We start from the raw sequence: 15,522 nt of genomic DNA, 5'->3' as shown, positions 1-15,522 counted from the left end.
CGTCTTATTTGAAGGAAAAAATTTCTATAAATACGCGATCGATTTTTAGATGACAATCTGGATGTCCTATCGCTGTACTATAGCTCCAGAGGCAAATGATAAATCCAATTAACCTCATTGATTAATTCTGGATGTGACCGGTCTAACCATGGAATCGACTTTTTAGATAAATCAGGAAATGTTTATGGTAAATGATCAAGAATCCTAGTATTTTTTTTATTACGCGTCTTATTTAAAGATTTTTTTTTATAAATATACTATAGTTAAGGATTAAATTATGAATATCTAGAATAAGTGAGGAAGTAGATAAGTTAATTGAGTGGTTAGTTTAGGTGACTGGGGTTTAATTTGTTAACCTCCTTTTGGTCATCCTCGGATAACACGTGTCGACTCGTCGGTTGTCATAGCGTAATGTAAGGGATAGGGAGGAGGGTTGCGTGCACATGGGGGCTGTCGCGCACAGGCAACGATCGACCGGGAACTCGGAGTGTATCATCGATAGAGGAAGATGACAGGTGGCAGATGGAGACACACGAGCATGGGAGCTCGCATGAATGCTTGTCTGCGGGGACCAACACAATAGTGCCAACTCAAAATCAAAATATAAACTATTTTAATTTTACCCTAAAACTTCAGCTCCTCCTTTTATATTTTAAAAACATGCCTTTAAAATTAAATTTTAAAACACTCTTTCAAGTTTTATTACTTTAGCTATATATATCTACACTCTTTGCAAAACACTGCAATTTGAAAGACAGAAGGTTGGGGAAGACAATGATATGGATAACAATGACGCATGCTAATTAATGATGAGAAGGATGGACGATGACATTGGGTAAAAAAGGTAATAACATTCGTCCCAGCGTCTCCGTCGTATCTTGCCCAAGGCCATCACGAGGGAGATTAATCACGGTAACTGGAAAAGTTAGTGCGCAGTGAGAAGAGGGACACAGAGACCAGGGATTTACGCCCTGACTACCCTGCGATTTGAACCCACGATTTCATTGAGTAATCTTCTCACCCAACGAACCGGAAAAGTATTATAGGATTAAATGAACATTTCTTAATCTTTAAAATGTACTATTACCTAACTCCAAGGCTTGTTTTTAGGTGACCAAACTTGTAGTCGTTTTCGTTAGATAATATGACAAATTAACTATTTTATTTATAGTGCTCAATTCATTCAATTTAATTTAATTATGTGTTTCTTCTTGTCTAAATTTTTCTATCAATGTATTAGAATTAATGATTAGGACATAACAATAACACTCTTATTTTATCAACTCTTTTTCGTGAAGGGAACGAGTAAGAGAGCAGAAGGACTGAAAAGGTAGCATTGAAAATGAACTCGATACGAACACATTATTTTGACGATCCAACCAACAAAGGCCACAAGATTATTGAAGAAGATGGGAAGTTATTATGCTTGGCCGTCATCGTAATCAAATTAGACCCCTATGATTGCAAAGACACAAATTTTAATTAATTACTATAAAAACACGAGTAATAGTTTGTCGAGTCAACTATCGAGACTAATTAATTACGTTAGGTTCGTGAAAACATGCTTGCTCTTATCTGGTTGAGTGGACTGTAACTATACGTCCGGTTGATATTGTATTATGTGCACAATGTATTATCAAGAGTCGAGACTAATCATTAGATCTAGTGCGATGGTATCTAGGGTGTTAATTTCCCTTCAACCTAGCACTCAATTAGAGTTTATTCGATTTTGCTTTTCAGTTAGACTCGAAGCGGAGAACATGTAATGGCATCCGGATTTACTATCAAGTTCCTGGCCTTAATTATTCTCGACTCGCGAGTCCTTCCCCAATCGCTTAGCTAGCCTTCGTCATATGGTAGTATAATCGGGCTCAGGTCATTCCTGAACATAATTGGGTGTTTCTCTTGGACCAGTCGGCTTGCATTCTCGAGCACTCGACCTTCAATCTGTAGCATCCCACTCAGGCTCAGGTCATCTCCCGAGCACTCGGCATTCGTGCCGCAAAATCTCATTTGGACTCGAGATAGTTATTTAGAGTATGTTCTCTCGAGCATTCAGCATTCATTTAGTGATTTTCTATTTAGACTTGGGAAGTTTAGTCAACCTCAACATCCAACAACTTGAGCACAGAAAGGTGTTAGAGTGTATATTAAAAGTCTAGCTTTTGTAAACATTTATTTTTGAAATAATAGAATCACATTGGTCAAATGTCTATATTTATTTGTTGAATATAGTTGTTCAATTAATTTATAAAGTAGATAACATGGTGTGTGGTGTCACACACAGAAGATCATGTTATCAGCTCTTTATAAATTATAAACAGTTGCTTACGACTAAGATGGAAAGGAATGAACCATTGGTATAGTCGTAATGTAATTAGGTATTAGTTTATCTTGACTATAAATTACACTAGTACACTCTAAATATATTGAGTAGAACCATTTTAGATAAGTTCTTTTTATACTGACTTAATAAAAGAACTAGACCTTAGTTATTATAGAAGTGTGTACTCTTAATCCTAATATAATAACAAGCTTATATATTTAGTATCTATTTCTTTAACTTATCAAAGGGGGAGATTTAACTTGATAAATCAATATGCCCGATAAGTTGGGAAATGATATTACTTATAGTGTGTGTTGTTGATTATAAAAGGAAACTATGTCCTAGTAATCTAGGTTGAGATTGTCCCCAAGAGGAGCTCATAAAGATTGTCATGTTAAACCCTGTAGGTGGACTTAGTCCAACATGACAATGAGATTGAGTGGTACTACTCTTGGACTTAGATATTAATTAAGTGAGTTGTCAGTAACTTACTTAATTAGTGGACATTTGTTATCTTAAACACAGGGAGACTAATACACTCATGATAAGAAGGAACTCATAAATGTAATTTGGGATTGGTGCGGTAGTGCAACAATAACTCTCTAGTGGAATGAGTTATTGTTGATGAACTTGAGTTGTGTGTTCGAGGCGAACACGGGATACCCAAGCTCATCGGAAGGCCAAAACCAATTTCTCCTCTAGGTCCTTGTCGTAGCCTCATTAGTGCTATAAACCACTCATTAAAAGCCCTTATTGGTGTCCAAGAAAGAAGGTCGGCCCATTGCTTGGTGACCAAGCAATGGTCGACCACCATCTCCTTAAGAGGGTCAGCCCTCTTGCTTGGTGACCAAGCAAGTAAGTAGGGGCCGATCATAATAAATTCAAATAGGAGGGGTGTTTTGAATTTTTAAAATATTCTTTTTGTAGAAAACTATAAGTTCTAAAAGAGAGATTTTAATTTTAAAAACTTTCCTTATTTGAATTAGATCACATGGTTTAATAGAGAGTTTTAAAAGATTTAAAACTTTCCTTTTTTAACCATCCTCATGGTTTTAGAAAAAAGGAAGAGAAGTTTTAAAAATTAAAATTTTCTATTCATATTAAAAAAAAAAATTTGAAGAGAAGTTTTAAATTTTAAAACATAATTTTAATTTTTAAAATTTTCCTTTTTAACATTCACTTTAAGAAAGAGAGCTTGCAAAATTTTATAAGAAGATTTCTTCTTGTAAAATTTTATAAAAAAAAATTTTTTCCTTCCTATAAGTGGCCGGCCTTGCTTGGTACACAAGCAAGGGGCCGGCCAAGATTAAATCAAGCCAATCATTGATTTGGTGATTGATTCAATCAAGAGGAAAGAAAAGAGAAAATGAAAAACTAGAGGAAGATTTTAATTTTTGTAAAAATTCTTCCCTTATTTGCCTTGGGCAAGTAATATAAAAGAAAGGGTGAGGAGGCCTCATGAGACACAACTCTTATTCCTTTGCTTGGTGATCCTCTTGGTGTGGTCGACCCTCTCCTTTCTCCTTTGCCCATTGCTCTCTTTTGCTCTTTGTTGGTGGTGGCCGAATATTAGAAGAAGGAGAAGAAAGCTTTGGGTGGTGTCCACTTCAACCGATATGCCCTTAGGCACGGCCATACATAACATAGAAATTACACTTGGAAAGGGTGGACAATTAGCTAGAGCAGCAGGTGCTGTAGCGAAACTGATAGCAAAAGAAGGTAAATCGGCCACATTAAGATTACCATCTGGGGAGGTCCGTTTGATATCATCGTCGTCCACACGACATCCAAGGCGAGGCGAGGAATATGGCAGAAGATCTTGAGGTCATTAGCTTGCAAAGAAAATGTATAATTAGCAATTATTTTCTGCATCATGCTAGTTATTTTTCTTTGTATGAATTCCAAACACAAGAAGCATTAGATCTAGTTTTTCGAATTAGTAATTCGTGTTTGTGTTTTTCTTTGTTTTTCGAATTTGTGATTTGATTATTTTTTTCGGTTAAACCTAGAGTTATATAAGGAAATTAAATATTAGCTTTCTTTAAAAGGCTTTGTCTAGGCGGTGGTGGATGCTCCCATACCCAAGAAGGTCATGTGCCTCGCCATGCAGTCCTGAAAATTAATTTTGAAAATTAATATTTAATTGAATTTATAACGTAGGTGGATTTGGATCAATAGTGTTTAAGTTCCGCTTGCGATCCAAGTCTAAACCATTAAGAACAGATAAGTTAAATTTAGAATCAATGATGTTAAGTTCTGTCTGCGATTCCTAATTTAACTTCTAAAGAATACAATAAGTTATTTAAGGAAAGGTTCGACACTTGTACAAAATTTTTTTACAGTAGAACCGGTACAATTTTCCTAAGACTAATCAACAAAAGGTTCTGATAGCCTTTGATAAATCCGTAGAAGATGACACATGGCCATCAACCCGACAATATCATAGGTACGATCCAACGACTGTTGCTTTCAGTGGCCTAACCATCTCTCAGGCGGACAGCTAGTGGAGTACAGGGAGATTCCCTTCCGTCGGAGAAGGAGGTAAGTTAAGGTAGTATTTCTTCTCTCGCACGCGAAGGCAACTCTTCTCTACCATGCACTCTCTCTCTCTCTCTCTACGAAAAAACATGAATTTAGAGATGAATTTTAGGGAGAACAAATTTATTGCTATAAGTATCGAAATTAGCAAAAAGAAAAAAATCACCGCAAAATTAACAACGAATGATATTTTTTCTGAAGTACGAGTTGTATAACAAAGTAGTGACCTCTGGATCTATCCCTTTCCCTTTGTATTTGTAATATATTTAAGATATCTCAATTGGGCAAATTCAAATCAATTTCATTTTCATTTGTTCCTTTAAATGAATACTCCAAAACCCACTTTAAGTAACAAATCAAGTTTCGAGACCAAAAAACTTACATTAACTCTTTCGAAATGAAACCTTTTACTGTATAATCAGAAAAGGGTATCAATTAAAAATCATGGGTCTAAAAAGATGAATTATGTATTACGAAATACATGTTCGGACAAATTTTCATCACAAAATTAACAAAAAAAAATATTTTCATAAAATTCATTGTAAATTAGCGATGAATATGAAAATTCATTGCAAAATTTACAACAAATTCAAAATTTATCATAAAAATTTGGCATGAAACTTAAATTTATCACAAAATTTACAACGAAATAAATATTTATGGTAAATTTTACCTTTAATTTGGAAATTAGTTGTAAAATTTATAACGAATTCAAAACTCATCATAAAATTTTCAACAAAATTAAAATTTATTGTAAAATTTGTAATGAAATAAATATTAGTGGCAAAGAATCTCACTCGTTTTTCTCGTGAATCCAATTTAAAGAATCTCAGCAGTTGAAATGGTTTACTTATATGTTCTATCCAACTATGTTTAAAGAGCAAGCACCATGGATCCATAATCAACTCATGTTACCCAATCATTGCCGTTTTCTTTTCTCTTTATAAAACTCCAACCCACCGCTTTTTTTTCCATCTCATCTTTTCCTGCACTGTGTTGGTATAATAGTTTTTTTTTTCCATCTCACTTTTTCTTTCACTTGGTATAATAGTTTTTTTTCCCATCTCACCTTTTCCTGCACTATGTTGGTATAATAGCTGTTGTCCGTCGTGACGGTCTAGTGACTAACGTTTATCATAAGATTTGAGATTCGAATCTTCGTATAATCTAGATAAATACCTCCCTTATATGATAGTCACTATTTCAAAGATTAATAGTCGCTTGTGATTTACCTACTCTGTATTTATCCTAAGATGGATTGACGGGAGCGCTGGGACGAATGTATTCATTTTTTACACCGTGTTAAGATAATAGTTGAAATTGTCAACTACAATAAGTCCTATTAATTAGGACCGAGTCTGACTTTTATCATGTTATTAGGATCAACGTGGGAGTTTTTTTTTAAGAAAAATTCTATCTGATTGAGTCAAAAGGGCACAACTCCAAGCCCGACCCTTAGGAAGAAATTTGAGATTCTACATACGCAAGAGTGTGAGACTGTTGACGGATACTTCGCTCGAACTCTTACTATAACAAACAAGATGAAGATTCATGATGAAAACATGTAGCAAGTAGTGATCATTAAAAAGATCTCAAGATAAATGACCTCCCAACTCGATTGTGTTGTATGTCCAATTGAAGAATCTAATTATTTAGAGAACTCTTGATGAGTTGCAGAGCAGCTTATCGGTACATGAGCAGAGGATGAACTGACATGGAGGCGATGAGAAAGCATTAAAGATGACCTACGATAAGATTTGTGGAGATACAGGGAGAGGGAGAAGGAGAGGGAGAGGCAGACAAACATTCAACAAAGTAATGATTGAGTATTATAAGTGTCATCAATTGGGAAACTTTCAATATGAGTGCCCTAAATGGGAGAAAGAAGCTAATTATGCAGGGCGAGAAGTGAAAGAAGAATTATTATTGATGTCATATGTCGAATCTAGCAAGGGGATAAGATGTTTGCTTTCTTGACTCAAGGTGCTCTAATCATATGTGTGCACACAAGGAGTGGTTCTTGGATCTTGATGAAAAGATCTGGATTTCTGTGAAGCTCGGGAATAATTCCACGATGGCTGTATTGGGAAAGGGTAACATCAGGTTGCAAATTGTTGACGTTACTCAGGTAATTACTGATGTTTTCTGTATACTTAGTTAAAAACTAATTTATTAAGTATTTGACAATTACAAGAAAAGAGTGTAGCTATTTTGATACTATAGGATCGAAGCATATGTGAGAAGGAGGGAGTCATATGTATTTTAGAAACAGAGTCTCCTTTTTAAAAGTTAATAAAAAGTGCAGTGGAAAAATTAAATAAAAGCAAAATCATAAGATTCGGTCAATTACTTGGTTTGGATCCTTCGGCTACTCCTATTTCGACTCATGATCTCTCGGACCATATCGATGGATAATCCATTATAAACTTCTTCTGAAAACGCTTGAAGAGAAAATCGAATACAAGAGTAATATCCTCGACCCGCCAAGACTTTGCTCAGTTCCCTAGACCAGGACTTCGTTGCCTAACCGCAGTTAAGATTCTCCACCTGTCTAGCCTCAACTAGGACTTTTCTTTTGCCTAAGATCACTTAGGTCTTTTCTACAAACTCAGTCATACTTATTAGTTCACAAGATAACTTAACTTTTAACTCTTTTGTCATTATCAAAACACAGGTTCGATCGTCTGGTGTTACCTACACCAACAATTTTATTCTAGTGTTTGAATTTATCCATAGATTCATATTTTCTTTATTTTTTAAGTTTATATTTTTAGTTGAGTTTATTAAATTAGTTTTATCTACATTATTATCCTTAAGATTTAAATTTTTCATTAATTAAATTATTTTTATTTTGGATAGAAATTTTTAGATTGACATTATATAAATTATCAAATATTTTATTAAGGTATTTATGAATTTTATATAGATTTATTTTGTTATTTTTATGCTTTAAGTTCAAATTTATCTTAATATTTGAATTTCTAATTATTTCTGAATTTTAAAGATTTTTATCAACTAATTTATTTAAATTTGAATTTGCTGAATTAATTAAATATAAATTTTTAGATAATTTCAAGTTTTCTAAATTAATTAATTTATTAAATTTATTTGGTCAATATTTTGTTGGACCAAGTCAAAGTTGATACCAGTTTTTTTAAAGTCTTGATTGACTTGATCAAAATATAGATTTTTTTTAGTTATAAATTTTCAATTAAATTTACATTATGCAAATCTAGATTATCAAGCATCATACTAGGAATAATTTTGTAATTATCTAAATTATCATTTAGATTTTATAAATTACTACTGACAGAGGTATTTTGGTAAATTGTACTAACCTTAAGCACAACCCTTAATTCAGTAGGTTTCTCTATTGGGTTGGACTCGAGTTTGGATTTGCATTTGACTTGATCCTCTAGCTCCAACAACTCCTCGTGAAGCTTGATCAATTGGGTCCAAAGCTTGTATGTATTCTTGGACTTTTCTAATCTACATAATACATTGTTAGGTAAAATATAACAAATTAACTCAATTATCTTTCTATTCAACTCTGAGTCCCGAGAAGTCTTTTTCAATATCAACAAATAGTCAATATTTACATTTCCTAAGAAGCATTCCATTGCTCGCCTCCTGTAGTTGAAATTTTCTTGATCGTATGGTGGTGGTTTGTTGACATTTTGCCTGAGCATTTCTTTGTTTACCAGTTTTCAATACTAAATAAAATTTATAAAGATTTTAAGATTATGTCTTGGGGTAAGTAGTATGGGAGAAAAAATACGGCTCAAGTGGTGTTGCACCAATTCGAGCAATTCAAACAATTTGCAACAAGACAATTATCTAAAGAGATAATTATACCAATTCAAATAATTAGAAAAAACTTAAAATTGAAAAAAAATAAACTCTCTACTTGATTGGTGGTTGCACCAATTGAGAGCGAACATAGATCTAATATCAATTATAAGATCGAAGCACACATACGAGGGGGGATGAATCACATGTATTTTAAAAACAAAGTTTCTTGTTTAAAACTTAATAAAAAGTGCAGCGGAAAAACTAAATAAAAGAAATATCATAAGACTTAGTCGGTTACTTGGTTCTAATCCTTCGACGACTCCTGTTCCAAAACCCACTATCCCTTGAACCATATCGATATGTAATCCACTATAAACCTTTTCTGGAATCGCCAAAAGAGGGAATTGATTAAGCCCTAGCTGTTGGGACACTTTGGAGATAGAGGGGGGGGGTGTGAATAGCTCAGTCACTTTGCTTCAATGATAATTTATAGTGGAATAGACTTGAAGCAATGATAACACCTTGATTTACTTGATATCTACCTCAAGATGAGGTGACTAATTCAATGATCCGACACTTTCTCACACATCCACTATCAAACACTGCTTGAAAATACTCTAGAGGCAGAGAAGTTTCATACAAACTCTCAATATAATAAGAAGAAAAGAGAAGCAAATACAAATAAAATCTTATAAGATTTACAAGAATTAAGCCTTAGTTTGCTCTCTTCTTGTTTGAAAATGCCTCTTGATACTTGGAAATGCAATAGTATTTTGCTCCAAGAGCCTTCAAGAATCGCCAACAGTGAGCTTGATAGAAATCGGGAGAGTCGTGCTGAAATAGTGCATCCTAAAACCCTTTTATTGGGCTCACAACAACTAGTTTTTTAGTTTAATCGATTACCTTAACTGATTATGTATGTCTAATCGACTAGCCTAAGCAATTAGGTATGCTTCTATTTGCGCGAGAATGACCTATAAGTGATTGATCCAATCGCTTACGGTGTCCTAATCGATCAGGAATCTTTCTATGCATTTATGAATTTCTGACTTAAGCGACGTAGATCATCCGTGCTTCCATCATGACAAATATTTTTATATTTATCTTATGTATGATCCAACAAAATATTTATTTCTTGATCTAAGAATCTTATTCTTTAACTTGTTTTACGTCCTTTAGAGACTCGTTAGTGCGTGTAACCTAATAGATTTTCAGTTTATCTTAGTCGTCCATAATTAACTACTTAATTATAGAACAATCATGAGTGACATCTAGTAGTACATCATGATCCCCAATTAGCCGGAAAATTATAGTTGATCTTAGAACTCTAAACGCTTCAGCAGCTACAATAAGTCATGTATTGTTCCTTCCACTCGTCTTATACCCACTTAGTTCAGGACATGATCTATGTGTCTATCCCCACTAGATTGACTACGTCACACCTAGTCCAAGTAATATTTTCTCGTTCTAGGGATTCAAATTTCTCGTACACGTGTATTAGTTTCTCGTACTCTTAACATGTGATGTTTTGGCCAAAGACTTTGAGTAATAATCCTAATGAGTGACCATAGAATATACGTATCATAGTAAGGAGCGGTGAATCCTCTGTGGGCTATCCAAACATTTTAGGGTATTTCGACTTATACCCAATCATCCCAGGTCCACACATCAATGAGGTGCTTGCTTAAGATATCAAAAGTGTAAGTCTCCATGACTAAGATGATTTGTATACCTCAAGTCGAAAGAAATTTGCACTTGAGTTGTAGTAAGAGTTTCACAGACATATCCATATATATAGATAACCATATGGAGTCTTACAGCGAGTGACTTGAATGAACTAGTTATCGTAACTAGTATCTACGTTTAACTCTTGACATCCCAATATCTCTAGCCAGGGAGAAAATTGTTGCTTGACGAACCAATGAGTATAACCTGTGTTAGTCATACAAAATTGATAATGTCCGAATGCATCAAATCGACGACTAGGGAAATTCTAATACATTCATAATTGTACATGTAGAGATAATCACTAGTTGTGATCTAATCATAATTTCTGTCATGTTATGAATTATATTGCGGACATTCAGTAAATCAGTTTAAAACAATCATCATATAATATGCACTGAAATAGTAAATCTATATTTAGTAAAAATCGTAAGACGATTTGCCTTTGGACATCCCTTAAAATCTAATACTCCCACTTGGCCTAATGTCAATCGCCATGGTGTACGTCCTAAACCATAAGCATGAATGTGACTCTCAAACTTATTTTATGGTAGAGTCTTTGTCAAAGAATTCGCTAGGTTCCTTTTAGTGGAAATTTTCTCGAGTTGTATTTCTTTCCTACTAATGATCTCCCTGATCAGATGATAGCGGCAAAGCACGTGTTTTGATCGTTGATGAGACCTAGGTTCCTTTGCTTGTGCAATAGCTCCGGTGTTATCGCAGTAAACAGATAATGCTTCAACAACGGACGGAACTACTCCAAGTTTGGCAACGAACTTCTTGATTCAAATTGCTTCCGTTGCTGCTTCTGAAGTTTGGCAAAATTTGATATGTTTATTTTTTTTGACAAAATTTGAGATGAAAGAGTGTCTCGTCATAAAATTTATCATAAAACTTCATTCGTCACAATTTTTGGGATGAAATTATGTTCATGGTAAATTTTGTGACGGAATTGATTTTGATCGTAGAATTGAGATGAAATTCATTTTCGTTGTAAAATTAGTTGCTAATTTTGAAATGAATTTTGCCATAAAATATTATTTGTTATAAATTTTGTGAAAAATTTCTATTTGTTGTCATAAAATTTTATAACATATTTATGACGAAAATATTTTTATTGTAAATTCATCGTAAATTTTTTTGACATGATTTTTTCTAAATATTCATCACAAATGAGGATTTTTTTTTTTCTTTTTTTTAGTGTTCTCTCGCATCTATGCAAGTTCTATTTCTCAGTCTAGTGTTGATCATCGAAGGGGTTATGCTAATCCCTGCCGATGTACTTTTCGTAGGTCATCAGATCTTGGCCAGTTGAGAGATAATCACAGCTTCAACTCAAAGGGCACTCGAAAAGGATCGAAAAGGACACTATCAGAGTGCATTGTCACAGTCGATAAATTTGAGAATGCAGTCGAGATCTCTCTCTGTCTAATCAACTTTTAGACAAGCAGTTTGACAGATAATTTCGACCGATTTGACCAGCTAATCCTTTGTTCACTTTAGACGCATTTACACTTGATTTAAATCTTTCACAAATCAAACCCGGTTCAAGTATTTAACCCGACCGATTTCTGAGGATCAACGATTCAGTTGGAGTAGCTGCCGACGGCCCACCATTCAGTCCATTACGCGGCAACATGGGCCGCGTTCGCACCAGGCCACCTTAATTGGTGTGGCCGTACGTTCGTTACAATTTGTCGGGTGCTCGCGTCCGCACGCTAATTGCATTGTAGGGAATATCGCTATTTGTCGATGAAAAATTCACAAAAAAAATAAAATAATAATAATAATAATAATAAAAGACTTTTTGTAAGTAAATAAATTATAATTAATTTGATAATTGGAGGCATAATAGTTGCATTAATAATTCAGTAAAGGCAAATAAATATAGATGAGAAGCACAGAGGTTTGTGCGAGACCAAGACGGACACTAGATATATAGAAAGCCTCCGATGAATATCAGATCGGCGGCGTCTAACCCTTCTTCACTCCGGCAGAGGCAAACAACACGGTGGGTTCGTACTTAGCGATGGAGGCGTCCCGGCAAAGTTTAGCCACCACGTCATCGGGGAGGGTCACAACCACCTGCCGCGCCGCCCCCTCGGCCGCTGCGGGCATCACCAGCACCAGACCCGCCCCCTCCACCCCGTCCACCCTGCACGTCACGTGCGCCGGCCGGCTGCCGTCGTTGTCCTCGAAGGGCGTCCCGTATGCGAACGCGTCGCGGTCGACCTCCACGCACGTCAGCTCCGGCCCGTACACCTGGAACGCCGGCTCCGCCTCCCGCCGGCCTGGCCGCCGCTCGTGCAGCCACTCCACAGCCTCCCAGAAGTCCTCCTCCCGGACGCCCTCCCCCGCGCGCCGTAGATCCGCCGCCACGCGCGACAGGCCGGCGCCTAGGTCGACGCCGTGGACGCTGTAGAAGTGGAACGCGTTGCCGTAGAACGCGTACGGCAGCGGCGCGTGCATCCGCTTGCGCATGTCGATCCCAAGCGTGAGATCCGCGGCGCCGAGCTCCGGCGCCGCGATGCGGGTCCAGAACAAGGCGGCGAGGGCATCGAAAGGGGAGGCGTCCCCAGCGTCGCTGAGGAGGCACTTGACGGAGGCGTCCGAGAAAACAAACGTGGCGGAAGACATCTTCGCGGTGGCCACTGGCTCCGTCGAGGCAGCAGCAGCAGCGGCGGCGGCAGATTTGGAGGAGAAGAGGGCGGATCTAGGGTTAGGGTTGGGGCGGGGCTCGAGGGCTGGGGCGTGAAGGAAGGGCGGGAAGACGATGCAGGCGCGGCGATGGGCGTCGGACCAAGCGCGGACGAGGAGGATGGCGGAGGTGAGGTCGGCATTGATGTGGGCGGAGCTGAGCCCGATTGCCACCGCACCGTCGTCGAACTCCGTCAACTGGACGCAGTAGGACGACCAAATGGAAGGATCGTGGCCCATGGGCTCAGAATGGGCTAGCTCCATCTCCTCCTCGTCAGTGGCCGACGCGAGCCACTCGTCCAGCGTGGCGTGTGCACGGGCCTCCACGAAGCGCAGGCCCGCGTCGGTGCACTTAACAACCCAACTCCACTCGCTGCCGCTGCCGGCACCGGCATCCTCCACGGGCTGGCGGTGAAGGCGTCCAGTGACAGCGGGGTAGTAGGAGAGGACCTCGGAGAGGGAGTACATGAGGCGGGACTTAGTGAGGGCGGGCGCGGCGCGGAAGTAGAAGACGAGGTGGAGGAAGTGGCGGGTCATGGCGTGGTCGAGGGCCGAGAGAGAGTGCGTCTTCCCCGGCCGCACCGGGATCGCCGACACCACCGTCGTCTTGGCACACAGGGTCACCCTCCGCTGGCGGCCGGCCGTCATGCTGCTAATCGTCGCCTAGATCCGACTGGAAAAGGACTGGAGTTGGATTTGTGGGTGGTGACGGGACGGGACGATTCATATATAGATACATCATGATTGATAATTTGAGGAGAAATTATGAGGGAGTATGGTGGTAGTTGGGTAGGTATATAATCAATGCATGGCATTAATACGAGGAACACACTCTCTGCAAAAATATGGAGAGACATTTATTCGAACTTGACCCTCTTTCCCCTCCTCAAAATATCTTAACCATCACCGTCCGAGTATATTTAAAATTTTCAAAAATGACTCATATTTTAAAAATATTATTTTTTTTTAAAAAAATCTTACGGTGAGTTAAATACGGGGTGAAATTAAGATTTGAATATACAATTATAATTTTGACTATATTTATTTTAAATATTAATAAAAGCAAAGCAAACAGGTAAAAATTGGCATTTATTCAATGACGGCATTGTATGCGAGAGGACTCCTTAATTATCTTTCGCCTCTGCGTCCAGAGAGTCAGTGAGGGTCACATGGCGAGGCTGCAGGGCTGCTGCCTAGAACACCATAAATGGAGCGTTGAAAGAGCTGTCTACAGTCGCACGAACCCAACCTTTCCCACGAAATTCCAGGTGCAGCTGTCCTCGTCGTCTTCCTCGAGTGTCACTGGGCACTGCCAGTGCTAATGGCAGTGGCAGTCTCTCAGCAACAGCTGCAGGCAGCGAGACGACGACGACGCATTTGTGGGTGTTTGAAAAAGTGTGATGTGGTCAATCGGAAAGTTAAGGCAGCCAGAGAGAAAGACCAGTATTTTCTTCTTCAATTTGACAACTCCAGTCCTGCGAGCAGGCTGCAGACGACTTGCTGCTGAATTTTAACCATGGATCGATCGATCCATCAATCCGATATTAAAAAATGATTTCGCTCGTTCCAAAAAGATCCAATATCCTCACGATAAATCTACCACCAGAAATACCAATTGCACTAGGGCAATCATGGATCAATCAAGTTTAGTCCTCGTTAATAGATATGTAGAGTAGTATGCAGTGGCACGTGCGGATCAGCCAAAAAAAACGCCTTGTCTCTTTGACTTGACCCGCACGCCATTGTTGTACGGGTATAAAACTTCACATTTCACAGCAAAGAAGCTTATCGCCGCCTCGCCGGCACTGAAGTTGTAGGAGCAGAGGCTGAGATCGGCCATGGCTCTTCTCCGCCGCCGCCGTCTCTGCCTCTCCGCTGCCTTCGCTGTCCTCTTGTTCGCCGCAGCTCTCGGTAAGGCTCGAGGACTCAACCTTGTCGTCCCAGCCGCAGCTTCGGCCTTCTTTCTTCTTTGTTATTGGAGGAGCTGAAAAGGCCCATTTTGCGTTGCTGCAGGGACTGGATTCGCTGCGATCGCTCAGGCCTCGGAAGAGACGACGAGGCCGAAGCGATCGGCGTTCGCCGTGCTCTTGACTCGGCGGCGACTCGTGGGATCGCTCCCCCCGTCGTGCCGAGCCCGATGCGGCCGGTGCTTCCCTTGCCGCCCGGTGCAGGTGGCGATCCAACAGGCCGGTCGGATCGTGCCGGAAGAGTACTACCCGGAAGCCTGGCGATGCGAGTGCGGCAGCAAGCTCTTTATGCCCTGAACTCATCTATTCGATCTGTGCACATAATTGTAATTCAAGAGTGGATGAATTAACAAGAACAATTCGTTTGTTTGTTTGGTGACTGTGGAATAAAAGTTTGCATGTGCTCTGCATTTCATTCCTTCCTTCAAAAAATCCATTCCTTGCTCTGTTTCTGAATGCAAATCCTGATTTCTATTG

At 38.7% G+C, this 15,522-nt stretch overlaps 2 protein-coding genes across 2 annotated transcripts; one reads left to right on the top strand and one right to left on the bottom strand.

Moving 5' to 3' along the window:
* Positions 1-12,209: 12,209 nt before the first annotated feature.
* Positions 12,210-13,892, bottom strand: LOC121972175 (protein ECERIFERUM 26-like). The gene has a single exon (XM_042523849.1). The coding sequence runs from the start codon at positions 13,724-13,726 to the stop codon at positions 12,356-12,358; it is 1,371 nt and encodes a 456-aa protein (XP_042379783.1). The 5' UTR covers positions 13,727-13,892; the 3' UTR covers positions 12,210-12,355.
* A 52-nt stretch (positions 13,893-13,944) lies between these two features.
* On the top strand, positions 13,945-15,467 carry LOC121972177 (EPIDERMAL PATTERNING FACTOR-like protein 5). Its single transcript, XM_042523851.1, has 2 exons — positions 13,945-14,989; positions 15,092-15,467. The coding sequence occupies exons 1-2, from the start codon at positions 14,917-14,919 to the stop codon at positions 15,340-15,342; spliced, it is 324 nt and encodes a 107-aa protein (XP_042379785.1). The 5' UTR covers positions 13,945-14,916; the 3' UTR covers positions 15,343-15,467.
* Positions 15,468-15,522: the final 55 nt, after the last annotated feature.

Source organism: Zingiber officinale, chromosome 4A (genome assembly GCF_018446385.1).
Source record: "Zingiber officinale cultivar Zhangliang chromosome 4A, Zo_v1.1, whole genome shotgun sequence".
NCBI lineage: Eukaryota > Viridiplantae > Streptophyta > Magnoliopsida > Zingiberales > Zingiberaceae > Zingiber > Zingiber officinale.
This window is presented reverse-complemented; position numbering and strand designations above follow the sequence as displayed.

Bases quoted from the DNA above. Each gene is read 5' to 3' on its own strand.
- LOC121972177 (XM_042523851.1), top strand. From the start codon at position 14,917: ATGGCTCTTCTCCGCCGCCGCCGTCTCTGCCTCTCCGCTGCCTTCGCT. The intron at 14,990-15,091 runs GTAAGGCTCGAG...GCGTTGCTGCAG, and splicing joins CTTGTTCGCCGCAGCTCTCG to GGACTGGATTCGCTGCGATC.
- LOC121972175 (XM_042523849.1), bottom strand. From the start codon at position 13,726: ATGACGGCCGGCCGCCAGCGGAGGGTGACCCTGTGTGCCAAGACGACG.